General features: G+C 49.0%; 1 protein-coding gene across 4 annotated transcripts in view; it reads right to left on the minus strand.

The window, feature by feature from the left end:
• LOC140395135 (disintegrin and metalloproteinase domain-containing protein 23-like) overlaps positions 1–26481 on the minus strand; it is a 256264-nt gene that overhangs the window by 43321 nt on the left and 186462 nt on the right. For 3 of the 4 annotated variants that reach the window (XM_072482614.1, XM_072482622.1, XM_072482605.1), the window contains exons 15-22: positions 21460–21559; positions 19912–19983; positions 16790–16876; positions 15952–16032; positions 10690–10740; positions 10508–10571; positions 6920–7025; positions 1312–1431 (exon numbers count right to left, since the gene is read on the minus strand). In XM_072482614.1, the coding sequence (XP_072338715.1) occupies positions 1312–1431; positions 6920–7025; positions 10508–10571; positions 10690–10740; positions 15952–16032; positions 16790–16876; positions 19912–19983; positions 21460–21559 (681 nt within the window). The remainder of the gene's footprint in view (positions 1–1311; positions 1432–6919; positions 7026–10507; positions 10572–10689; positions 10741–15951; positions 16033–16789; positions 16877–19911; positions 19984–21459; positions 21560–26481) is intronic. The other variant, XM_072482631.1, reaches the window with a different exon arrangement.

The raw sequence follows: 26481 nt of genomic DNA on the forward strand, positions 1-26481 counted from the left end.
TACACAAACATTATACACTTTCGCACATATACATAGAAGTCGAGTATTACTGAAAAAAGCGACATGCTGTCAAAGCTTTTCATCTTGCACTCATCAGGACCGTCGTAGAGAATCAATTAGGAGATTTCTCAACTATCATGGTCAAGGAAAGATTGCTTGTTAGATTGCTCTATTTCAACGGTGAATTTGAGCACAGGCGGAGTGCATTAAGGTGTGTAAGAATTACGTGGTATAAGAATTTCAGTGCAAGTGCAATGCCAGATATGTAGGCTGTATGTCCCAACCGGCGGGTCAGATCAAACAGCACTTTCACGCAACTGTTCTCACCAGGCAAAGACCTGACCATACCAACCGACCTGCACTGGGAAAATGCAGAATAAAACGGGCTCAATTATGATGGCTAAAAGTGAAAGTATTCATATACAGGAACCTGCCCTCTGTAGGCAAAAGGAACATGTCCAGACATTGCGCCTTTTTGAATTGAACAAAAGCATGGGTGGCACAAGAGCACGGTGGTTATCACAGTCACTTCACAGCTCCAGGTTCCAAGGTTCAATTCCCGGCTTCGGTCACTGTCGGTGCGGAGTCTGCACGTTCTCCCAGTGTATGCGTGGTTTTCCTCCGGGTGCTCCGATTTCCTCCCACAGTCCAAAGATGTGCAGGGTAGGTGGATTGGCCATGCTGAATTGTCCAAAAAGGTTAGGTGGGGTTACTGGGTTACGGGGATAGGGTGGAGGTGTAGGCTTAAGTGGGGTGGTCTTTCCAACGGCCGGTGGTACTCGATGGCCCCAATGGCCTCCTTCTGCACTGTCGATTCTATGATTCTATGGAGGACAATAGTTCCGTAGTGCATTCTCCACCTCAAGGAATCAGAGTCAACTTGCCAATCAATTAGTGCCATTTTCTCAAGCATTAAAAGCTATTGTTACCTTTGAACTCTGGCATTCTTTCATCTCACGTGATTAATGCAAAATGAAAAGATATGACGGCATGTTTCTTTTAAATGCAATATTTGAGTTCTGTACTATCAAGGGACTACTTATACACAGGAGTGTGGATACGCACACAAACCTCCACACTAGAAACAAAAAGTTCTAGATGCAGAACTGTCATGTTACACAAATAGACAACTGCAGATTTTACACTGCACTGTTATGGTCGGAGTTTCAAAGTTCAATTGCAAGAAGCATAAAAGGTAGCCCAGCAGATATTTAAAGACTCGCATTAACACCAATCTAGCTCATGCACTCAAAACAACAAACAATTACCAAATTTTGTGAAGCAGGAAATGTCAGAACGCTGTTCTCCTACCTACAGTCCACCAACTTGCCCTGGTGGTAAAAGGATGTGGGGGTGATCTCACCGAGGAGGCGGCCAATTCGTGGGACTCGACTAACGCCAGTGCAGAGAAGATAGCCACAGAAAACATCACTGGCACAGAGGAAGTCGGAGGGCAAGTGGGGAAAAGTCAGGAAGGGTGCAACAGACGGAAAGGAGAAGGGTAGGACAAGAAAAGAGAGAAAAATGGTCTTTGATGAAGACAATGCGATCGAGACTTCTGACAACTGGATGCACGTTTACGCTCGAGAAATTTCTACAATAACATTGCATTCCCATTGAGTGACAGTCCAGGGGACCTGACTGTGTCACTGCCACAGCAACCCACAAATAAAAAGGTTGATTAACACCACCTCTTGGAAGAACTCTTGACTGAAGTTAGATATGATTACATGCCTGAGCCTCCAGGTTAGTAGAGCTACAAGACACACCAGCTTTACAGGTGAAATTTTCAAACAAAATGAGAGAATCTTGGGTTATTGAGGTGAATCTTCACAAAACAGCAGCTGCATAAAATTAAACACCTTTGTGATCACAAAATGGCCGCATGTCCAGGTAAACACTTGCAAGGTGCAATGTATGCAAGTGATGCAGGATTCCATGGCTTATTTATTGATTCTTTTTAACAAACAATTCGGAAGATGAGACAAAGGGGGTAATTCTCCGGAAAGGTTTCGAAGTGTGGTAGCGAGCGGGAACTGCCGCGAGCTTCCTGGCGCTCGGTACAGTGAACCCGGCAACACTTTTCAACGTTAATTGGCTCACTTAACGAGGTCCCACGGGCTTCAAGCCGCAAATGAAGGCTCGCCAGCCTATTCGCCAGGATTGCCTGCGCTTGCTAGCTCCCCGCTAACAAGGTTGAGCAGCACTTAAAGAGCTGGGGCTTGAACCAGCTACCCCTCGATCCCAAGGTGAATCCCACGGCCCTATGGGCACTGACTGGGAGAGGGCCAACCCGGACCCGTCCCATGCAGTGGTGTCGGTGGCCACCAGCTCCCCGTGTTCCTTCCCTCTGATGAGGCCGCCTCTCAGTGTCAGAGGCAGGACAGGGCGACATGGCTGTGCATGTGCCGTTGACAAATGTACTGGGGCCCTCCGGCCCCTGAGCCCCCAGAGAATGCCCGCCAGGGGCATCAAAAGCCACGAGGCGAGGTAGGCAGCTGGTTGGGACCACCTCAGATGTCATCCTGGGGAGACACCTAAACGTAGCGGTAGAGCTAGGAAGGCCAGGCTTATCAAGGATCACTGAGGGAGGGGGGGGGGCAGTTGGGGGTGAGGGGAAGAGTGGGACGGCATCATCGGGAGTGGGGACTGTATGACACCTGTGACACATTAAAAACACTTGAGTACAACCAATATGAAGCCTCTCACTTTCTCCCGCAATGTGGGCCGACCTCCGAATTCTTGGCCCATCTCTCCAGGCATCTCTCCCTCCCCGTGGCAATCACCCACCCTCCGGCCGTGGACATGTCCCCGGAGTGGTGTCCCATCCCCTGGGTGTTCGGACGTTGGCTGCTGTATGTGTGGTGTTGCCTCCTGCAGCGCTCAAGCACAGTGTCCATGCATCACAGTCTGACTGGGATGCTAGGCAATGGCTCCCACATACTACATGGCCCACCCACCCTTGGGAATCCACTTGGGTTGCATAAAGTGCCCACTTAACCACGACTGCCAGTTCCCTATTAGCAATAGCCTTCAGCCGCATGGCCAGAGGCCTCAGCAGTCTTTGGGGATTATGGGTGGTCGGTGGAGCAGACGAGCAGTGGCTGGGGTTGCCCCCAGAAAGGGTACACACGATCCAGGGGTTGGCATGCTGATGCCGTGTGCAGTTGCCACCCCCCAGGATCTCCCCCCCCCCCCCCCCCCCCCCCCCCAGGATCTCCCCCCCTCTTCCCATGGCAGCCCACCCCTCCAAAGGTTCCCCCTCCCAGCCAAGGGTCTCCCAGCCCCGCTGAACACTGGGGTGGCAGGCCCAGCGCCCCCGGGCTCTTTGCCTGTGAGCAAAGATGGCTACTCACATCGTCGGCTCCCCACAGAAGCCCTTTCACCGGGTTCACATTTTTAAAAAGGAGTATTAATCGATGCCAGCGTGACCACTTGCTGGGGAGGCTGGTGAATGACGGGAGGCAGTTGGATATGGGTTAGCTCCCATTAAGTATCTGGAAATAGGGCTCAAGTGGTGATAATTGGTTTCTCGCCACGCTACGGCTAGATCCCGATTTTGCCTACGGAAGCGTACCGGTTGCATCTCAATCCGTTTGGCGCCCGGCGTGGTTCTCGTTTTCAGCCTCTCCCGCTATTCACTGACCTCATTTCGCTCAAGCGAGAGCGCCATTTGGCCACGCCCCTTTTGGGCGGAGTTCCGATTCCGACACGTCGCGGGGCTTGGGTGCATCCCAATGGGCAGCACGGTAGCATTGTGGATAGCACAATTGCTTCACAGCTCCAGGGTCCCAGGTTCGATTCCGGCTTGGGTCACTGTCTGTGCGGAGTCTGCACATCCTCCCTGTGTCTGCGTCGGTTTCCTCCGGGTGCTCCGGTTTTCTCCCACAGTCCAAAGATGTGCAGGTTAGGTGGATTGGCCATGATAAAATTGCCCTTAGTGTCCAAAATTGCCCTTAGTGTTGGGTGGGGTTACTGGGTTATGAGGATAGGGTGGAGGTGTTGACCTTGGGTAGGGTGCTCTTTCCAAGAGCCGGTGCAGACTCGATGGGCCGAATGGCCTCCTTCTGCACTGTAAATTCTATGAATTCTATGATCCCGTAAGGCGCGGATGCTGCTGGGTGTCCTGCGGGAGGCTTCACCAGGGATTCACCCGCCGCGTTGTGATCTCTCTCTCGAGGGCAACACGGCCAGAGAATCGCGCCCACTATTTCCATTCCTTCAGTCACTGGGTCAAAATCCTGAAACGTCCTCCATAACAGCACTCCAGGTGTACTTAGATGACTTTTGCGAAAAGCTTGTATTTTCTATTTGAGAGTTGATCCTTATGATTCAAATGTGAAACTAGCAAATATCCTGAAAGGGAGTAGCTTAACATTCTTGCAAGCATTTTTATTCTTTTAAATGTACATGTGAGCTAGATTACTGTGGAGCTGAAGCAAAGGTAAATAGGCAGCTGAAGGATAGGGGTGAGGCAGTGATGTAGTAGGGCTGACAATGGATTAGTCGTCAGAGACCCAGGTTCAAATCCACAGCAGACGGTGGAACTTGATTTCAATAAAAATCTGGAATTAAAAGTCTAATGATGACCATGAAACCATTGTTGATTGTTGTAAAAACCCATTTGGTTCACTATTTCTCTTCAGGGAAAAAAACCTGGTCAGGCCTACATGTGACTCCAGACCCACAGCAATAAGGGTGACTCTTGAATGCCCTCTCTGCAAGCTACTCAGTTCAAGGGCAATTAGGGATGGGCAACAAATGCTGGCCCAGCTAGCAATGCCCACATCCCATGAACAAAAAAAACAAAGAAACTGCAGTTCAAAACAGACGCTGGTGAAGAAGCAGGGAGAAGGCTCTGAGAATAGAGCTGTAACCGTGTTACTCTGTGGTACAGTTAAAAAAGGTTAGAAATTTGAAGAGAGGGAGACCAGAGATTGTGGATCAGACAAGACCACTGCTGCTGCTTCAGTTTAGCCAGAGCCAACGAAACCGTTACAGAGGTCAGGGTCTCTAGGGTCCGGTGTCATCACGATGGATGTGAACCTTAGGTAAGGAGGTTGTGCAGGGGATGTGCTGTTTGGGCATCAACTGTATCCAGAAACTTTGGATAGAATATGACTGCTGGTGAAAGCTATTCGAGAGCCAAATCCATTGAGTGGGAAATGAGAGGTCTTGCGGGTATCACTGGCAAGACCAACTTTTATTGTCCATCCCTAACTGCTAATTGGGGCAGTAAAGAATCAACCACATTGCTGTGGGGTTTGGAGTCACATGTAGGCCAGACTGGGTAAGGACAGCAGATTTCCTTCCCTGGACGACGTTAGTGAATCAGGTGTGTTTTTACAACAAGTGATGATAGGTTTTCATGGCCCTGTTACTGAGATTAGTTTTCAATTCCAGATTTTATGAACTGAATTTAAATTCTACCAGCTGCCCGTGGTGGGTTGTGAATCCGTGTCCCCTGGACATGAAGCCAGGCCTCTGGGTTACTAGTCCAGTGGCATTATCACTGCGCCACCATCTCCCAAGCTTGTGCCAAGTGTTTGACAATCCAGGTATAAGATGCTGAGACCAAGGGCGATTTGTTTTGGCCTCGATAAGGCAAGCAAGGAGACTGCAGAGTGCATAAAGTTGCACTGCTGATTGCCAATTACGGGCTTTTAAAGGCCTATCAGGGCCTATTGACAGAGGCCGAATGAAATTTTCCACTTGGTCTCTGGGACACCCTGCCCCCTCCCCACCACCCAATTGACCCCAAATCCTGCCCATAAACACTCGCTCTACATGATCGCTTGAAAGATCATCAGCCTAAAACGTTAGATTGGTTTCTCTCCACAGATGCTGCCAGGCCTACTCAGCCTTTTCTGTTTGTTTTTCCACTCACTGTGACCAGTTGGGTGCCTGCCGATGGGGTGTACATCACAGGAAAAACGAGGCCTAAGAAACTTCCCCGTGTAAGTGCGACACCGCAACGCCCCGTGCAGAGCCGGTTAAGGGAGCCATATAGGTCACATGATCAGCCCTACAAGACTGGAGTCCTATTCCCAATCAAAGGTCCAATTCCATTTCCCTTCCCACACCCAGTAGTGCACTAAGGTAGACTTTTGTCTGTTTCCTAAGTAATTCCCAGAACAGATCGCTAGCCTGTCGCCAGGGGATTATAGCTTGAGGGGAGCCACTCCACATTAAGCGTGGCTGACCAGGAGTCTCTCCATAGTCCATTGAATTTACAGTGCAGAAGGAGGCCATTTGGCCCATCAAGTCTGCACCGGCCCTTGGAAAGAGCACCCCACGTAAGCCCTCCACCCTATCCCCGTAACCCCATCCAACGTCTTTGGACACTATGGCTAATCCACATACCCTCTTTGGGCTGTGGGAGGAAACCGGAGCACCCGGAAGAAACTCACGCAGGCACGGGGAGAACGTGCAGACTCCGCACAGACAGTGACCCAAGCCGGAATCGAACCTGGAACCCTGGAGCTGTGAAGCAACAACTGTGCTAGCCACTGTGCTACCGTGCTGCCCTACTCACCATCAGCCTCTGGCATGTTTGGAGGAATTTTTACAGGTTGACACACAACCTGTTTGCCGCGTTATCAACACACCTTCCTTGGCCATTAATTCTTGGTATAGGACTTGAACCCGGAGTTTCTGGCTCAGAGGCAGGGACCTCCACCCAACCAAAGGTGCCACCTAGTAAAGTTCCACACTGGGGACCATACCTCGTAAAAGTATTGCCCAAGGAACACAATAAGGACATATGATGCAATTGCTGCTGCTTATATTCAGCACAGCCATTGGCCAAAGGGCAATCTGCAGAGAATCCACCATCTCAGAGGTTTGCCTTTGTGCAGCCGCTTTACCTGAACTCAATGGGGCCAAATGCTCTCTTCATTACTAACCAGTTGCTACTTACTGTTTACTGCACTGCAGCCATTTATTACCATCCTTTCCACAGTTCCCTTTCTCGGTACCTTCAGTGTTAAGCTTCTCGTAGCAGAACTTGTCTGAACTGCTGGCCTCTGAGGATGAGAAAAGCTGTCAAAAACCACATATCCATACATAAAGTTATAGGTCGAAGTTTTTTGCACCCCTCCCCTTTCAGTGGGTGGTGGCACCCAGGACTGCATTTTACCATTTAAGTGGCTGCCTCCGAGCCTCTAAACCTATTAAAGATGGTAGCCCTCCCCACAAGAGTCCAATCAGAAGGCCAGCAGCTCGGCAGCCCTGCTGGGGCTGCAGCTGGAGGATGATCAATGGCCAGGCACTCTAACAAGCAGGTTAAGTGGGGTACGGGAGAGCCCCCAGAGCAGGCAGGCCCCCGCAAAGTTGGGGATGGAGAGGCGGGTAATCACTGAGGACAGGGGTGGAAATGGAGCTCTCTGATAGGAGGGACCATCCCCTCTGGATTACCAGGATTTAGAGAGCCTGTCCCCACATGGCAGAGGAGCCTTGCCACAGGAAACATATCAGAGAAGGCAGGGAAAGGGCCTTAACTCACCCCTTCAGTGGTTCAATTGGACTCCAGGATGATCTGCCTTTACTGCCCCTGGCAACATGGCAAGACAGCAGGACAACATTGGGGACACCACTTGACACTTTCCCTGCCATTTTAGCCCAGCTTCTGTGGCTCCACAAAATTTAGGCCATTCATCCATTATGGCACAGAAGTAGGCCATTCAGGTTAAGTCCCTTGGTGCTGGACTTAATCCACCAGAGGAAAGATAACTATCGTTATCTTAAACACCTCAATTAGATCACCTCATAAACCTGCATACTCAAAGGAAGCTTAGTCTGTGCAACCTGTCCACATTATTTAATCCTTTGGACCTCTGTATCACTCTGGCCAATCAACACTGCACCCCCTTCAAGGCCAGTATGTCTTTCCTGAGGTGTGGAGGCCATAACTGAATGCAATAATCCATCTGGAGCCTAACCAGCACTTTAGACAATTGGAAGGTAACTTCCCTGATATTAGGGCTAACAGTCCATTAGCCATAATTGTTAATAGAATCAGAGTTTGTTGGTAAAGTCAAATCTAAGACCCAGTTTTTTTTCTGAGAGTTTACTAACTTATTTCATTCTCATCACTCCTCTCCCACCCAGTGCCACAGCTGTTCCCTAATTATATTCTCTTTTAATATAACCCCCCCAAAATATCAATAAATTAAACTAATGAAAGGGGGTGACGGCCCCTGGTGGGGAACTGTAACTAAAACAAAACCTCAAAGAAACATAACTAATTAAACCAAAATGCCATTCCTGGGGTGATGTTGCACCCCAGCCCCCACAAAGCCCACTGGTTGCAGAGGGCCTGAAGCGTGCCGGTGGACACAGTGTGCTCCCTCTTCGAGGCCACCCGGCCGTCACCATAGCCACGGTAGAGGGGCAAACAGTCGGGGCGGCAACCCCCTCGATTGCCCACTGCCTGGAACTGTTAGTGGCCAAATTGGCCAAGTCCAGGAGCAGGCTTATGAGGAAATCCTCCTCCCTCCCCTCCTCCTTCCACACCGGATATGGGCTGAAGTGCAACCAAAGGTTGAGGAGCAGCCCCTTTAAAAACCGGGGCTGCAACCTTTAGCAGTCGACATAGACATGCAACATGGACTCCCTTGGCCAGAGAAAAAGTTGGTGAGAACAAAAAACATCAATAAACTAAACAATACTCCTTAATTATATGCGCCCAAAGTAATTAAACAATGCTCTTCACCTGTGCATCTTAACAATAAAATTAACATATCATTAATTCCTCATTCCTTATTTTTAGTGCACATTCATGTCAAAATCCAGCATGCAAACGCAGCTGCGGACAGAAACACCACTAACATTTCAGATGGTCAGATCCACGGGATCATTACTCATTTATTATGAGAATCACATGCAAAATCAAAAAATACAGAGGAAGAAGTAGCAAAAATAGGAAAATGGGTGAATAGGGCAGAATGGTAAAAGAGTTGGGAGCTGAAATATTTTGTTACTCAACAGAAAGGGAGACCATTGTGCTTAATTTGTAACGAGGCGATAGCAGTCCCCCCAAAAAACAATGGTAACAGGCAGTATGTAACATGCCATCCCTCGCACAGGGCAACATTTCGGTCCAAGGTGCTTTGCAGCTTTCAAACCTGAAGGAAGCCATGAAAACGCAGAGGCTGCCAGTCAGACAGGCATTAAATGAGAACAACGCAGTGACATTTGGCTAACTCTCCTGTTGCTTGGTTACTACCAAAAAATGGAAAGCCAAACTCAGATTGGAAATTATTTAAAGAATACTTCATCAAATCTTCGGATATTTTATTTTCTAGGTTTAAACACCAAGAGGAACTGATCAAATGTACTGAATTATGAAGTGTCTTCACATTACTGAGTCATGGGTGCGATTTAACGGAACAAAAACAGATTCCTGTTTGGGGCGCATTTAGCGGAGAGTTTCTTGACGCTTTAACATGGTGCTATTTAACTCCCGTCGAGGCTGCACTCACCTCACTTCCTGCACTGACGAGCTCAGGAAGAATATTCGCAGATCAGGCCATTTCTAAATGCCACCCCAATCTTTCGCCCCCCCCCCTCAGGCACCCCACCATGGCATCCAGACCCTCCCCCCCCCGCACGCAACGTACCTCGTAGGGCATCCTCGAGCCCCCCACCCGCAAGGCAAATTCCTGGCATGGGCAACCTGACACCTGGGCACCTTGGCACTGCCAGTGTGGCACCCTAGCATTGCCCCTGCAAGCCTGGCAGTGGCACCCAGGCAGTAACAGGGTGCAATGCCAAGGTTTCCAGGTGGCAGTGCCAAGGTGCCAGGCTGTAAATGCCAAGCTGCCAGGCTGTAAATGCCAAGGTGCCAGGCTGTAAATGCCAAGGTGCCTGGATGTCAGCAGGAGTGCCAGGGTACCATCCTGCCCAAAGCTCGACCACCCAGGGATTTGTAATGGCCTGGAAGACCCTCATGTGCCGTTATGCCTGATCCACGTTTGTGTGGACCAGTGCTAAACAGTGCCGTGGTGAGGTCAGGTCTCCCAGTTACCGGCCCCTGTAGAATATGGAGCAGACAATAGCTCATGTAAATGTGGGCGATATCCAGATTGTGACGTCCTGCGCAATGTTGTTAAATCACGAGAGGCATTTTGAGCCTCGCAAGTCCTCTTGCGAGATTCAACGGCCTCGTCGCATCACCAAGTCGGGCCTGACGAGACCATTAAATCGTGCCCCTAATCTGAGGAAACCTGTGGAGCACAGATCCAACCAGATGTCACATTAATAATATAAGCGTAAATATTACACTTGTTTTTCTCCATTTGGAGTTGATGACAGTTTTATTAATAAATGAATGTTTATTTAAACATTTTCTGTAACTGGTTCTGAAATATTTGGCATGTAATTAATCTTATTCCTGGGGTTGTGATTAATGCAGATGCCCAATTTCATTCATGCGGCCCACTCACCAGCCTAGGTTGCCCATTACTGCTCTTTGGGGATGGTAACACAGGGAACATGCTTCACTTACTTGAGCCCCAGATCAGTTTGCACTGGTTGTGCCTTGTTTTGCATTCTCCATTGAAGCATCGTCCCTGCAAGGTGATAAAGATCCATGGTCAACTTTGCCTCTGGGCCACTGAGGACAAGGGTCAACCCTCATTCCATAAAACATGCCGACAAGAGCCTGGATGAATGCTAAATGGCACCTACCTGGCTGAGGTCACAGCTATATCCATCCTGCTTGTGAAGGTTGGGTGGGCACTGGGAAAAGAAAACCCATGATAAACACAATGAAAATTGATGACAGAGGGCACATGTACAGAAAATGGCCATTCGGTCTAACCAGTCCATGATGCCTCACCTGAGCTATCTGCCTTCTTTCATCTAAACCTATCATCAAAACAATCTATTCTTATCTCCCTCATGTGTATATTTAGCTTCCTCTTCAACACTACATCCCCACTATTCACTTCAGCTCTCCCTGTGGTGGCGAATCCCACATTCTCACCTCCCTCTGGTTAAAGCAGTTTCTTCTGAATTCCCTGTTGTATTTCTTGGTGACTGTCTCATAATGATGACCTCTGCCCTTCCCTACAAGAATAAACATTCTCACTGCATCGACCCTCATGAAACCTTTCGGAATTGTACATCTTATTGGTCAACTCTCAGCCTTCCTTTTTCAAGGGCGGTGTGACCCAGCCTGTCAATACTTTCTCCCCACTCCCGTATTTCCGCTATCATCCGTGTAAATTTTCTCCGCACCCTCTCCAGTTCCTCAACATCCCTTTTCTAATAATTCAGGACTAATTGACTGGCCTCCTTCGCAGACCCCAACCAAAGGCTATTCCCTCTGCAATGGCACATGCGGGTTAACATCAAGCAAAATGACTACATGGATCATCCCTGTATGTGAGGTCCCATGGCAACACATCCTGTTAGGAGCCTGAGTTTATAAAACTATAATAATAATCTTTATTATTGTCACAAGCAGGTTTACATTGACACTGCAATGAAGTTACTGTGAAAATCCCCTGGTCGCCACACTCCAGCGCCTGTTCGGGTACACAGAGGGAGAATTCAGAATGTCCAATTCACCTAACAAGCATGTCTTTCGGGATTTGTGGGAGGAAACAGGAGCAACCGGAGGAAATCCACGCAGACACGGGGAGAACGTGCAGACTCCGCACAGACAATAACCAAAGCAGGAATCGAACCCAGGACCCTGGTGCTGTGAAGCAACAGTGCTAACTACTGTGTTACCTGCCCCCGCTGTCCTATGGACAGCACGGTAGCAAAGTGGTCAGCACTGGTGCTTCGCAGCTCCAGGTCCCAGGTTCAATTCAGTGACCCGGTTGGGTCACTGTCTGTGTAGAGTCTGCATGTTCTCCCCGTGTCTGCGTGGGTTTCCTTCGGGTGCTCCAGTTTCCTCCCAGAAGTCCCGAAAGATGTGCTATTAGGTAATTTGGACATTCTGAATTCTTGCTCTGTGTACCCGAACAGGCATTGGAGTGTGGCGACTTGGGGCTTTTCACAGTAACTTCATTGCAGTGTTAATGCAAGCCTACTTAGAACATAGAACATACAGTGCAGGAGGCCATTCGGCCCATCGGATCTGCACCGACCCACTTAAGCCCTCACTTCCACCCTATCCCCGTAACCCAATAACCCCTCCTAACATTTTTAGTCACTAAGGGCAATTTATCCTGGCCAATCCATCTAACCTGCACGTCCTTGGACTGTGGGAGGAAACCAGAGCACCCAGAGGAAACCCACGCAGACACGGGGAGAACGTGCAGACTCCGCACAGACAGTGACCCAGCAGGGAATCAAACCTGGACCCTGGTGCTGTGAAGCCACAGTGCTAATCACTTGTGCTGCCGTGCTGCCCAATCTTTACTTGTGACAATAAAGATTATAAAACTTTATTAAAAATAACCACTGTGCTACCATGCCACCCAATATATCCTCTTGCGCAAAATATATCTCGACCAATTGGGCTCAGGAGGTCAAATTAATCAGGAAACCAAAGATACACCTCCTATGCTGGGTACCTTTTCGGTAATAATAGGATATAAATTGCTGTTGCCACTATTTTTTTAAATGAAAAATGCATCAGGCTTTGAGTGTTGTTCAAGGCCGACATTTACTGCCTGGTTACCCTGAAGAGCAGGCAGTCAGCAATCTTCTGGAACTGCTGTGGTCCATGCGGGGAAAGGTCCTCCTGCTAAGATCTTCCATTTGAGCAATTTTTAAAAAACAAGTAGCTTGCAAGGCAGGGGACAGTTAGAAGCCATGCACATTGATGCGGCAATGACAGGTTGTTCAGGGATCATAGTTGAAGTATTTCTTCACACAAAGGGTGGGGGAAACCTCAAAACCTCTCTCTCCCTCAAAAAAAAAAGCCGCGGGCCTATTAAGAATTTCACGAGTGAGATGAGTAGAGTTTTGCTGGTCAAGAGATATGGAACCACGGTGAGTTGGTGATGTTAGGATACAGATCAGATCCAATATAGTTTCATTGAATGGAAGATCAAGCTCCAGAGGCTAAATAGTGCACTCCTTTTCCACAGCACTACACCACTCCAATCTCCGGGCTCATCTGGCTTAGCAGTATTGCTCAGCTTTAGATTGTCCGACTGCCACACTGCATTGATCGAAAAAGGAAAGGTCATTTTGTTTGGAACATTCATGGTTAAATGTTGCTTCTGGTGGGGACACTTCCCCTAAAATGATCGCTGGCGTGGATGATCAGTGAATGGAAGAGAATGTAAGGTGGAGCCAGGTTTCCCTGGATTCCAATCTCCACTGTTTTGACCCTAGTGGCCTTTTGAAAGGCCTCAGGCTTCACCTAAACCACTAGCCTCCATTCCAAAATGGCTCCTTTTGGATTGATGCAGTCTTTTTTAAAATCTTCCGGCTGCAAGAGCCGAGAGGAAATGGGAACCTGTTGGGGCCAGATGCTGCTGAAATGGCCTTGCAGGTACACATCTTCCCCTCCGCTCCCATCCGCAATCTGCAGGGATACCCTAGTCCACACCTCCAACTTCCCCACCCTTTAATCTCTTCCCATGGCACCTTCCCACGCAATCTCAGAAGGTACCACTCCTGCCTCTTTACCTCTTCCCTCCTCCGTGTTCAAAGCCACAATCACTCCTTTCAGATGAAGCAATGTTTCACTTGCAACTCCTTCAATTTGGTCCACTAAATTAGCTGCTCCCAATGCGGCCCCCTCCACATTGGAGAGACTAAACTCTTTGCAGAACACCTTCGCTCAGTATGCAAATATGACCCAAACCTTCTCATTTCAACTCAGTGTCTCGCTCTCATGTCCACATGTCTGTCCTTGGCCTGTTGCAATGCTCCAGTGAAGCCCACTGCAAACTGCAGGCACACCACTTCATCTCACTCAGCGTTAAAGCCTCCCAGGCTCAACATTGAGTTCAACAACTTTAGACTGTGACCTTTCCCCTTCATCCTGACCCCGTTTTTATTTTCTTCCTTTAGCACTGACCTTATTCTCCTGTTAACACATTCTGCTATCTTATCTTTGTGCCACTATTAGTCCTTAATGCCACCATTAACACTCCTTTTGTCTTGTGTCCAGGACACCTTTATCGCTCTCTCCTTAGCTTCGACCTATCCCTGACCTACTATTCGGCTCCACCTTCTCCATCCCCCTCTCCAACTATAAAATCCATCACATTTCTATCCTTCTTCAGCTCTGAATAAGAGTCATATGGACTCGAAACATTAACTCTGCTTCTCTCTCCATAATGTGGAGATGCTGGCGTTGGGCTGGGGTGAGCACAGTAAGAAGTCTTACAACACCAGGTTAAAGACCAACAGGTTTGTTTCAAATCACTAGCATTCGAATTGCATGCGCAATTGAGAACAAGGCCCCAAGTAAAGGAACAGCGATCTGCGCATGCGCAATCGCTTCCTACGCACTACGTCAGGTTCACTTGAGTCAGCTGAGATTTCTTGATGCTCCCCTTCCAGAGACATTTCAGGTTCACCTTGCCCCTCGCACCTTCACGGATCTTCCCGTTCTGTGCGCTCTTCGCACAACTGCACATGCGCAGCACCTTTTCCAAGATGGCTGCAATTCAAAACTGCCGTTCGTTGCTGCAAGCCTACCGCGTGGTGAGTTTTGGCGCCTCTTTTACCTTTTCTTCTTGTATGTTCCTTGCAGAATTCTTGGAATTTGTCCAGGACTGCCTGGAAATCGCTCTTGTTTTGCCCCTGAGTATTTGAAGGTCTGGAAGATTTCAGCTGCTTCTTGACCCGCGATGGTAAGTAGAAGCTTTATTTTCTCTGCATCCGCCACGCCATCTAGGTCGGACGCTACCAGGTAGATCTCGAATCTCTGCCTGAACCAACACCAGTTTTCACTGAGATTGCCTTGGTACCTGAGCTGCTGTGGGACCGGAATCTCGAACATCATCTTGCCTGGGTGTTGTTGCTGGTTGTCACTGTTTGCTGAGTTTTAACTGTCTGGATTGAAACAGTTCACTCCTGGAACCATGTTTTGTTATGCTCTTGACGTAGCATAAGCTGCTTCCTTGATGTGCACTCTGACAAAGGAAGGTTCAGACTTGGAGATAGCTTTAACACCTTTATTAAAACTATTGACAATTCTCCTACTTGGATTCAACACTACTGTTAATCCTTCTATAGCTACTCAGACTGACAAACCAGTCTGCTACAATCCACGTGCTGGGAGTGATGCTCAATCAACCCTGTGTCTGTACTCACTGAGAGTCTCCACTGGAAAGAGACTGAGCATGTGTGATGTGCCCTTTTATATGGGTTGATGTAATGTCCTCCTATGGTAGTGTCACCTCTGTGTGCATCGTGACTGCCCATTGGTCGTGCCCTATCTTACTGACCTATTGGTTGAATGTCTATGTGTCATGTCTCTGGTGTTCCCGCTAGTGTCTAGCTAGGGGGTAGTGTATGTACATTAACCCTTTGTGTACTTACAGTGATGTATATCACCACAGTGTCAACAGTCAACCATGAGGGAAGATGTTATGGGGATGGGAGTGGGGTAGAGGGGAGGGAAACGGGGATGGTCAGCTCCATCAGCACGGTAGCACACGTGGCTAGCACTGTGGCTTCACAGCGCCAGAGTTACAGGTTCAATTCCCCGCTGGGTCACTGTCTGTGCAGTCTGCACGTTCTCCCCATGTCTGCGTGCGTTTCCTCCGGGTACTCCGGTTTCCTCCCACAGTCCAAGGATGTGCAGGTTAGATGGATTGGCCATGCTAAATTGCCCTTAGTGTCCAAAAGAAAAAGGTTAGGAGGGATTATTGGGTTATGGGGATAGGGTGGAAGTGAGGGCTTAAGTGGGTTGGTGCAGACTCGATGGGGCGAATGGCCTCCTTCTGCATTGTATGTTCTATGTATCTATGTATCATTCTTCCATTCCGACTGAATTTTGGGCTCTTCAACAGAATGGACAATACATACCTGGCCAGAGTCTCCCGTACAATACTCCCCTATATCGCAATCATTCACTGCATCTCGACAATCATACCCTCGCTTTATGAACTGAGTATAAAAACACATAACATCACTGAGTTACTTACTGACCTTTGAAGAGAATTCTTTTAAAAATCACTTCAAAAAGGTTTATCTTGTCCCCAAGGCAGACAGCAGCTTGACTGGACTTGCCACCGCCTGGAGGAATGGGGCAGGGAGGAAACTTTGCCATAAGTGAGTTGAACAACCTTATAAAGTTCAGGAGAGACCTACTTGGAGGGACCTCCTGATTGAAGGGGCATAATTCTTCGAGGATACCCGATGGCATGAGGAGGCCAAAAAAGGAGCCTGAGAAAGGAATACTCGCCATCTGCAGTGCAAGGACCGACCCCACCTCCCAGAAACACCTGCCAAGTGTGCGATCGAAGATGCGGCTCTAGAATCGGACTCATCAGCCACGCAAGAATCCACAGAACCCATGACCAGTAACACGGAGTTTCTTAGGTGGACAGTCAAACTCATTAGTGAGTGATTGCCGAAGAAACGGTAGTTATGGTGTAGGAGTTGGGTTGGACCGGGTGAACTTGAGCAAATGAATGTTAAACTGTTAAACAGAATTGCGGTTCCTCTTCCTACCCGCACAGCTCAATTGCTCACAGCACGCCTGGTTAACTCTCTAACATTAAACCGCTACATTGTCACTGCTTCCCCCACCCTCACACCCTGCAATTCTGGGCAAATTGGTTAGCGGGCGTTAATCCCATGGAGATCATGGAAACAGGGCACATACAGTTATGGTGAAGCTAGTATTATTGGCATGAATTACCTGGCAAGTGTGATTGCAGCAAGGTCCATCGCTGCAATGGGCACCGTTGGCAAGGGAACACTTCTTACAACAGCTCCCAAAGCATTCCTGGGGTGGGGGAGGGAGAGAGAGAGACAAGGGGAAGTCACCCATCAGTCATACACAGAATTCACATCCCAGAAACAGGCCATTCAGCCCAACTGGCCCATGCTGGTGTTTATGTTTCCCATGAGTCTCCTCCCACTCCACCTCAGTCTTCCATTCCTTTCTCCCTCATGCGTTTGTCCCGATTCCCCTTAAATACATCTATATTCACCTCAGCGACTCCATGTGGTTCTGCGTTCCACACCCTCAGTTCGCTAGATACAAGGTTAGCTGGAATTCCCGGCTGGATTTATTAATTGCAATCTTTACTGATGGTCCCTAGTTTTGGATTACCCTAAAATTGGAGACATCTTTGCGTTGACTCTCTCAAATCACATCACAATTTTGAAAAGCTCTATCAGGTCTGATAAGTGAGCTGGATTAACTCTGGATCAGTTCACTAGACAATCAACGCATTTCTTTCTTGTACAAGACATTGCACATTTGAATAATATGAACAGGAGTGCCACAAATGGCCAAGCGGGTGATAGCAGCATACAGCTTAGGGTGTGCTGGCCTCGAATGTCAGACGGACGGTTTGCACAGGTTTGGCTAGCCTCCATTGTGAGCTGTAGGCAACATACTAAAATTTGCCACATCTTGAGGCAAGGGAGAGGCAATCAGGCATGGTTCCCATTCATGATCGTTATCCAGACTGTGCAATGACATGTGTTACAGAAACAACTCTTTCATCATGAGCAGATGGCACAGGGAAACTGTGCCCCAAGCTAACCCCAAATATACGTGCCACATCGGGTGGTCTACAGTGTGTCCCTATGTTGACCAAGAGGCTGAAATTACATTTGCAAAGAGGGAACATCCTCACCTCCAGAACCTGTGGCCTCACCCACCAAGAAGGACAATGGGAGTAAGAGAATGCCATCACTTCCACATTCCCCTCCAAGTCACACTCCATCCTGACTGAGACATTTATCACCATTCCTTCATTGGCACGGGATTAGAATCCTGGAACTCCCTAGCCAAAAGCACCTTCCAAACCCATGACCTCTACCACATAGAAGGACAAGGGCAGCAGATACATGGCAACATCACCACCTGCAAGTTCCCCTCCAAGTAACCCACCATCCTGACTTGAGAATATATCACTGTTTCTTCACTGTCGCTGGGTCAAAATCCTGGAACTCCCTCCCCACAGCACTGTGGGTGTACCTACACCACAGGGACTACAGCGGTTCAAGAAGGCGGCTCACCTTCTTGAGGACAATTAGGAATGGGTGATAAAAATGTTGGCACAGCCAACGATGCCCACATCCCGTGAAGAACAGTAATTATTTTAAAGTAATGACACCACATGGACTGCAACACTTTAACATGGTCTTTCAGCACCTTCTCTCCCCAACAACAATTAGGAATGTGCAATAAATGCCAATCTCTCTGGCGACATCCACATCTCAAGAATGTATAAAAACAAAGCTTCTTCTGGGCAGGTGCAAGGTGTAAAGGTGGGCTTGATGGATCTTCATACCAAATCTACTGCACTCAATTATACTTCAGGAGGCATCTGGTTGCCAAGATGCCATGCATAAGCAAGGACAATGGTGAAGGGGGCAGCCATTAATTAGCCGTAGGCAATGATGGCTACAATTTTGGATCGAGGAGAAGGATTGGTTCTTGGGATGCCAGGGCTAACCCATTCCTGTTTACCTCACTGAAAAAAGCCCTGATGGGACAAGTGGGTCTTGGGCTGATAATCTGAACAGCTGTTTGCTGTTCCACATCTGCCAACTGCAAGGTGAGTGTGCCAGCTAACTTTGACACACTGGAGGAGTGTACACAATGGGGCCAAGGATATTGCAGTGCTTCAAGTTGTACCACACAAATGATGTAATTGTTCCCAACACACTTCTTCCTCATTGTCAGGCAAGTAGGAGGTAGGCCAGGCAGGTAGCTCCAGGACTAGACGGACTCCTTTCTTGGCGTTCCTTCATTTGGCTGGCATCGGGTGGGTATTCCTAAGCTCTAGGATGGACCACACCTTCCGGCAAGGTGCCCGACGCGCCAGTATCAGAGAGGAGTCAAGCGCTCTCTTGCACCTTTATGTCCCATTTTTTTGACCATGATTCTCTGCAGCCTGTTAAGAGCTGCTGCCTCGATATATTTTCAAATCCTCAGCCAATTGTCATGCACTGTGGACCAAGTGCTTTGTAGCGGGAAGCCCCATTGCAAAGTGAAGAACTGCAGTTGCAGCCAAATTAAGAAATTCTGGACCAGCTCATGGCTGATCTGATTGTAGCCTCAACTCTACCTCTCTGTCTGCCCTCATATCTCTTGGCTCCACTGTTAATCAAGAATGTGTCTAACTCAGCCTTGAATATATATTTTTATATGCGGCGGGATTCGACGCAACGCCCCCCTTCCCTTGCGGTGGGTCATACAGCAGCAGAGATGGCCCGCCACTGGGCAATGGCCATTGTTCGCACCCTCCACCACCAGGGAACCCATGGTGAGAGGTCGCCATCAGTGGGGCCGAAAGATCCTGCTGGTCGGAACGGCCGGAAAATCATGCCCATAATGTTCAAATTACCGTGGTTGCCTGACAATCAATTGTGGCCTGTTGCAAATATAAGCCTGTCAGCACCACCTGGAGTAAGACTCTCCCATTTAACCTAGCTGGGCAGCAGACCAAATGATAGCAGTGAAATGTCAGGGCACTTGGTCACTATTAGACTTGTAAGATGTTCAAGATTCCCTGCAGCAGATCTCCTATCTTCATAGGTCAGAATAAGGTTTAAACCCTGGCTCCCTTATCCCTGGCCTCTCACTTGTTGAATTGAGAAGCATCAATTTGGGGATCTGACAAGGAATATTGAATCCTCTGCCAGGTTACTACCCATAACAAAACCACTGCGGCAATGGCTAATCACTGGCCTGGCCAATTCACTTGCTCTCAATCCAAGGGGAAACCATGGCAACGGTAGCACTGGGCAGGCCTCAAGAAGCAGGGGAAAATGTAAGCACGGTTAGTGCTCCAAGCTTACCACTCGCAATCCACAGTCGCATTCTTCCCCAGATTCCACGTATCCATTTCCACATTCTGTGGTCTCAAACAACTGGTAAAGAAACAGAGAGAGAGGGCGATTGTCACACTGGTCAGAAGTAAGAAGAGATACTGGGCCTGTGGTACTGACTTGGGCCCAGGCAGAGTGGGGCTGATGGTCGTTCAACAAGCCTGGAAGGTGGAATCCAACATCCAATTCCACAGGACCTCACTCCGTGTTTGGTTCTGCCATTTGCCTTTGCTCAGAGGCGGATTAGATCTCCAGTTTACATTTTAGGGCCTGTCTGGGAGGGGGTTGTTCCTGTGTAAGCAAGGACATTCCAGCCTCAACACCCTCAAGAGGCCTCAGCAGAATACTTGTCAATCTGAGAGCTAAGGTTGTAGAATTTGCCAGAAGCAAGGTAACCAATCCCCAGAGCACATCTGTTGCTCTAATTTAATCATTATTGGCCCCCGTTGGAACTGAAGATTACATTGGGGTTTCTTTCGCCTTTGTGCCAGGAAGGGCCTTGAGGTCCTGTCAGTGAGGCAGCTAGCTGCTCCCTGTCCCGCCTGTCACATGGATTGACCCCCCCACCCCCAAAAAAAGAATTAGCCTCCCACAAAAATCAGAACAAAAAGCCTAGAGAAAATTTAGTTGTGGTATTTATGGTTCAGGGAAAGAGGTGGAATTGCAGAGCAGCATAAAACATGGGTGGGATTCTCCCGCAATTGGCAGGGCGGCCCGTACCAGCGCCAGGAGCGGCGTGAACCACTCCGGCGTCAGGGCGCCCGGAAGTTGCGGAATCCTCCGCACTTCCGGGGGCTAGGCCGGCGCTAGAGTGGTTGGCACCGCTCCAACCGGCGGCGAAGGGCGGCTGCCGGCCGGCGCGAGTTGGCGCATGCACAGGACTGCCAGCGTGTTCTGGCGCATGCGCAGATCGGTGGGCCCCGATCGCGGGCCAGGTCACCGTGGAAGTCCCCCCGGGGCCAGGTCCCCCCGCACCTCCCTGAGGACCCCGCTAGACGGCCGACTAGCCAGGTCCCGCTGGGATGGACCATGTCCATTTCACGCCGGCGGGACTGGCCGAAAACGGGTGGCCACTCGGCCTATCGGGTCCCGGAGAATTGCCGGGTGGTCCGCTGCCAACGGCGCTCGACCGGCGCGACGTGATCCCAGCCCCCGTCCGAAAACCGGCATCGGAGAGTTAGGCAGCTGGCCTTGGAGCGGCGGGGTGGGATTTACGCCACCCCCGGCGATTCTCCGGCCTGTCGGGGGGTCGGAGAATCCCGCCCCATATTACTAACAACTCACTGTACAACGAGGAAAAGATTGCAATGATGGGAACATGAAGGCGTGGGGGGAGGGGGTGTCATTTAAGATGACCCCATCCAGATTGGTAAAGCATGAGGAAAGTTTCCGAGGTAAGGGTCCTTGTATCTTGAGTGAACCTGAGTGGCTGAGATTCAATAAAGTTTCTGACAGGGCGGTAACCAATACTAATGGGAACTGACTAAACTTGGTCCTACTAGAATAAGAAAGTCTTACCTTAGTCGGCCTGTTGAACAGGCATGCTCCCCCGCCTCTTTGTAGGAACTCCTTGTATTCCATAATACTACACTTGGAAAATTTGCGAGGATGGTAGAACCTGCAGATGGGGCCATAGTAACAGGAGACATGAGAACTCAAACAAACTAAAGTAAATTTCAACCCAATTTAGCCAAAGCCAATTCAATCAAACAAAATGCAGTCTCACCCACACAAAAACCAAACCCAACTCAAACTGATCCAATAAATGGAGCCAGTCAGAACAAATCAGGCCTGAACCTAAATCTCAAGATCCACACTCAGCTCGAAGCAATGTAAAAAATACTACACAACCCAACTGGACGCTCTCAAAGTCAAGCCTCGTAGTTTCTTTCACTCCAACTAGTTGCCACTGTGCAAAATACATCCAGCCAACTGGATCAATATACTTACTCGAATGTCTACACACCGGCTAATTAAACAAAGTGCAAGTAACATCAGCAACCTGCATTTACATAGCATCTTTAACACAATTAAACATTCCAAGGCATTTCAGAGGGGCATTGTGCAACAAAAGTATTGCCTCCAGCCACAGATATTAGGTCAGGTGACTAAAGCTTGGTCAAAGAGGTACGCTTTAAGCAGTGCCTTAAAGCGAGGGAGAGAGGCACAGAGATTTAGGGAGGGAATTCCAGAGTTTAGGGCCCAGCCAACCTTCGGCACAGCCACCAATGATCGGGTGATTAAAATTCGGGAATGCTCAAGAGGCCAGAAGTGCAGGTGTCTCAGAGGTCTGTGAGGCTGGAGGAGATTACATGGATGGCAAGGAGCGAAGCCATCGAGGGATTTGCAAACAAGGATGAGAATTTAAAATGATCGGATGAGTACGTGCAGGTGCTACACAAGGGAATGGGTGCAAACAGTGCAGAGAGATATAGCCCCATCATCTCTCACTGGGCTCACTGATATACTCTGCTAAAGCTTTCCAGAGCAAAATATTAAAGTGCCATTGTGTTCAACACTGTTTTCATCTTATAATTTAATATACCAATTGAGAGTGTTTTTGATTAGGCATCATAATTCGAAGACTTCCTCGCTGTAGTAAATTTGTATATGTATATTTGTATAAAGAACTTTAAGAGCACACTTGGAGAGATTGTTGTGCTATCCGAGGTTACGATCAGCCGTGTCAGGAAATGTGATCCCAATTTGCCGCCATCACTGGCTATCCCTGACCCTGCTGGGACGCGAGTCCGAGTCTCCTCGTGATGAACCGAGTAAAGCTTCCCCCCACCATATTGGATTATGTAATCACCAGAAGTGCACCCTGCGAAGAGATTTCACATGAAGCCGATAATTTGCACTTTGTTTAGATACTGGAAGCCATTGTAGAGATGCAAAACAATGATGGCTTGAAAAAGCATGTATAAACATGCAAAATTTAATATATTTCATCCTTACTGTATAAATAATATGCAAGGCAACTAAATGGCATACGAGAAAAAAGAACTATCATTTATATATATATTTATGAAAATCTCAAGATGTCCCAAAGCACAACCAATGAAGTATGTATGAAATCCAGTGAATCTGTGATCCTGAGGCGAAGTGTTGACGCCGTCGGAAATGGCGTCGCTTTTCTCAACGGCGTCAACACGGCCTCAGGATCAGCAATTCTGGCCCCTATAGGGGGCCAGCATGGCACTGGAGCGGTTCACGCCGCTCCAGCTGCTGATCCTGTCGTGAACTGGGCGCCGCGGGATCTGCGCATGTGCAGTGGCACCGGCGCCAACGCGCGCATGCGCAGTGACTCCCATAACGCGTCGGCCCCGACGCAACATGGCACAGGGCTACAGGGGCAGGCGCGGAAGTAAGAAGGCCCCCAGCCAAAGAGGCCGGCCTGCCGATCGGTGGGCCCCAAGCACGGGCCAGGCCACATCAGAGGCCCCCCCCCCCCCACAGCCGCCCGCTGACCCTTCCACGCCGAGTTCCCGCTGGTTGAGAGCAGGTGTGAACGGCGCCGGCGGGACTCGTGTCTTTTACGACAGCCGCTCCGCCCATCCCGGGCGGAGAATCGCCGGGGGGCCCAGAAGAGCGGCCCCCGACCGGCGTGGCGCCAACCACGGCAGCACCAATGGCGCTGATTCTCTGCTCTGCGGAGAATCGCGTCCCGGCTTCGGGGCGGCGTGGCGCGATTCGCGCCGGTTGCGGGGATTCTCCGGCCCGGCCCCGGGCTGAGAGAATCCCGCCCCCAGTCTCTGTAGTAATGTGGGAAACAGGATAGCCAATTTGCTCACAGGAAGCTCTAGATAATCTGTTTCACTGATAGCAGATGTGGGGTAAATATTCTCCAGGGCACTGAGGAGAACTTCCCCCGTTCTTTTTCAAAATATTATCATGGAAGGGCAGAGGGGGGGGGGCGCAGTTTAATCGCACCCCTGACAATGCAGCACCCCCTCAGTACTACACTGGAAGTGTCAAGAGTGGATTATGTCTCAACACTAGCAATTGGCAGTTATATAACGCCTTTTGCTGTAGGTCCCAGGAGCAATTATCAAGCAATAATTGACTAGAAGCTCCACTAGCAGATGTTAGGACAGATAACCAACTCAAAGAGGTAGGTTTAAGGAACATTGTTAAGGAGAGAGAGGTAGAAAATTGGAGAGGTGTAAGAAGGGAATTCTAGAGCTTCTCGCCAAGCGAGCCAAAGGAACGGCTGCCGATGGTACAGTGATTAAAACTGGAGACATGCAAGAGGCCCGAATAAGAGGAGCGCAGAGATCTCGGTTGGGATTTTCCAGCCCTTCCTGTCGGTGGGATCTTCTGGTCCTGCCGAAGGCGAGATCCGCATGGGGCCACGGGACAGTGTGGGGAAGATAAGGCCATGGAGGGATCTGAAAGGATGGATGAGAATTTTAAAATTGAGCTGTTCCAGATTGGGAGCCAATGTCGGTCACCAAGCGCAGAGGTGATAGGCGAATGAGATTCGGTGCGAGTTAGGATAGGGGGCAGCAAAATTCTGGGTCAAACTCAAGTGAGGTTTAAGGGGCGGGAGACCAGCCAGGAAAGAGTCAGAATAATCCGGTCTGCAGGTAACAAGGGCATGAGCAGAAGATAAGCTTGGGGAGGGACAAAGAGTGAATGCTACAGAGGTGGAGATTGACAGACTTGGTGATGTGGAACGGAAGCCCACAACCTTCTGATTCAGCGGAGACAGTGCTACCACAGCAGGCATAGCCCATTGCAAATGAAAAAATGAATAATAACAATGTCAAGCAATGTTCAAGAGGTAATTGATATTAATCACATGAATCACAGAAGCCATATCAGCCTAGGCTCAGTTGGTAGCACTCTGACCCTAAAGATTCTGGGTTCAAGACCCACTTGAGCACAAAAATCAAAGCTGACACTACAGTACTGAGGATGAGACACTGAAATGAAGGTTCATCTGGTTGACGTTAAAAATGTCCAGCGGCACTATTTGGAAGAGAGGCAGGAAAGTTCTCCCTGGTGACTTTGTAAATTTATTGCTATGTTTAAATAGATGAGCAATCAAAAGAGTTTGTGTGGTACAAGTTTTCAAGCATCATGGTAAACATTGCCTCCTCAGTGTTTGTTTTCTTTTTCAAGATTGTAATTTTTTTTTCTTCTTTTAAATATATTTAGAGTATCCAATTCTATTTTTTGCAATTAAGGGGCAATTTAGTGTGGCCAATTCACCTACCCTGCACATCTTTCTATTGTGGGGGTGAGACCCATGCAAACACGGGGAGAATGTGCAAACTCCACACAGACAGTACCCGGGGCCGCGATCGAACCCGGGTCCTCAGCAAGATTGTAGTTAAGGTGCACTTGTAGCCTCTTCGCAAATTCAGTACTGAGGAATTAAAAAGACACAATGAGGCCAAATGAGGCACTTTGCAATTTCAATGAACGGTCTCCTGTTTGTTCCAGGAGCCAAGTTAAGAGGCTACAGTACCTAAGTGCCTCTGAAATGGTCCCTCGAGACACGTTGGACTATTTTGGAATCATAGAAACAGAGAATTCCTACAGTACAGAAGGAGGCCATTCGGCCCATCAATTCTCACCGAATCCCTGAAAGAGCACCCTACCTAGGCCCATTGCCCCGTCCTATCCCCATAACGCCATCTAACCTGCACATCTCTGGGCACTAAAGGGCAATTTTTAGCATGGCCAATCCACCTAACCTACAGATCTTTGGACTGTGGGAGGAAACCAGAGCAGTCGGAGGAAACCCATGCAGCCACGGGGAGAAAGTGCAAACTCCACACAGTCACCCAAGACTGGAATCGAACCCGGGTCCCTGGCGCTGTGAGGTAGCGATGCTAATCACTGTGCCATTGCGCTGCCCATCCAGGCTCCTGCTAAAAAAAATTGTTTCTTCCTTGCGGAACCCGTCCGCCGATGCCCTCAGTCCGCCTTCGAGGGCCATCAGCAAAAGTGGCCAGGCGGCTTTCCCTCTTTCATCTGAAAATGCACTCAGATAAACGAGGCAAAAACTACGACGCACCTGTCTGCCAGCACAAACACTCTTTTTCTTCTTATTGTTTTCAATTCTTATTAGTTCGTTTGCAGCTCCCCACCCACCCTTTCCCCATCATCTCTCCTCAAGGAACATAGTCTCCCTGGGATCATTTCATGGGCAATAGAGAATCCAGCAACCCCTCTGTATACCAACCCCTTCACCCCACCACCATAATCGCCAATATCCTTTGTAGTCCCTCCAATCGACTCCCCAATTTCTAATGCCCTCCTCCCAATTTACCCCTACTGTCCGACCCCCTCCCTGCTCTCTGTATCCTAATGATGTCCAATTAAATCTGCAGCTTCGATGCCCTCTGACACCCACTCCCCTCCTTGTCCCCGGTCCTCTCTGCAACCCTCACCCTCCTTCCACTAACTCTTGGAGTGCGAGCGCATTAACTGTAACTGTAGAACTCCCATCCACCTACCTGCTGGTCAATCTGGTGTTGGTTTTGGATGCTGGACTCCCATGTGCCCTGGTTAAAACCCCTCCACACT

Source organism: Scyliorhinus torazame, chromosome 2 (assembly GCF_047496885.1).
Source record: "Scyliorhinus torazame isolate Kashiwa2021f chromosome 2, sScyTor2.1, whole genome shotgun sequence".
Classification (NCBI taxonomy): domain Eukaryota; kingdom Metazoa; phylum Chordata; class Chondrichthyes; order Carcharhiniformes; family Scyliorhinidae; genus Scyliorhinus; species Scyliorhinus torazame.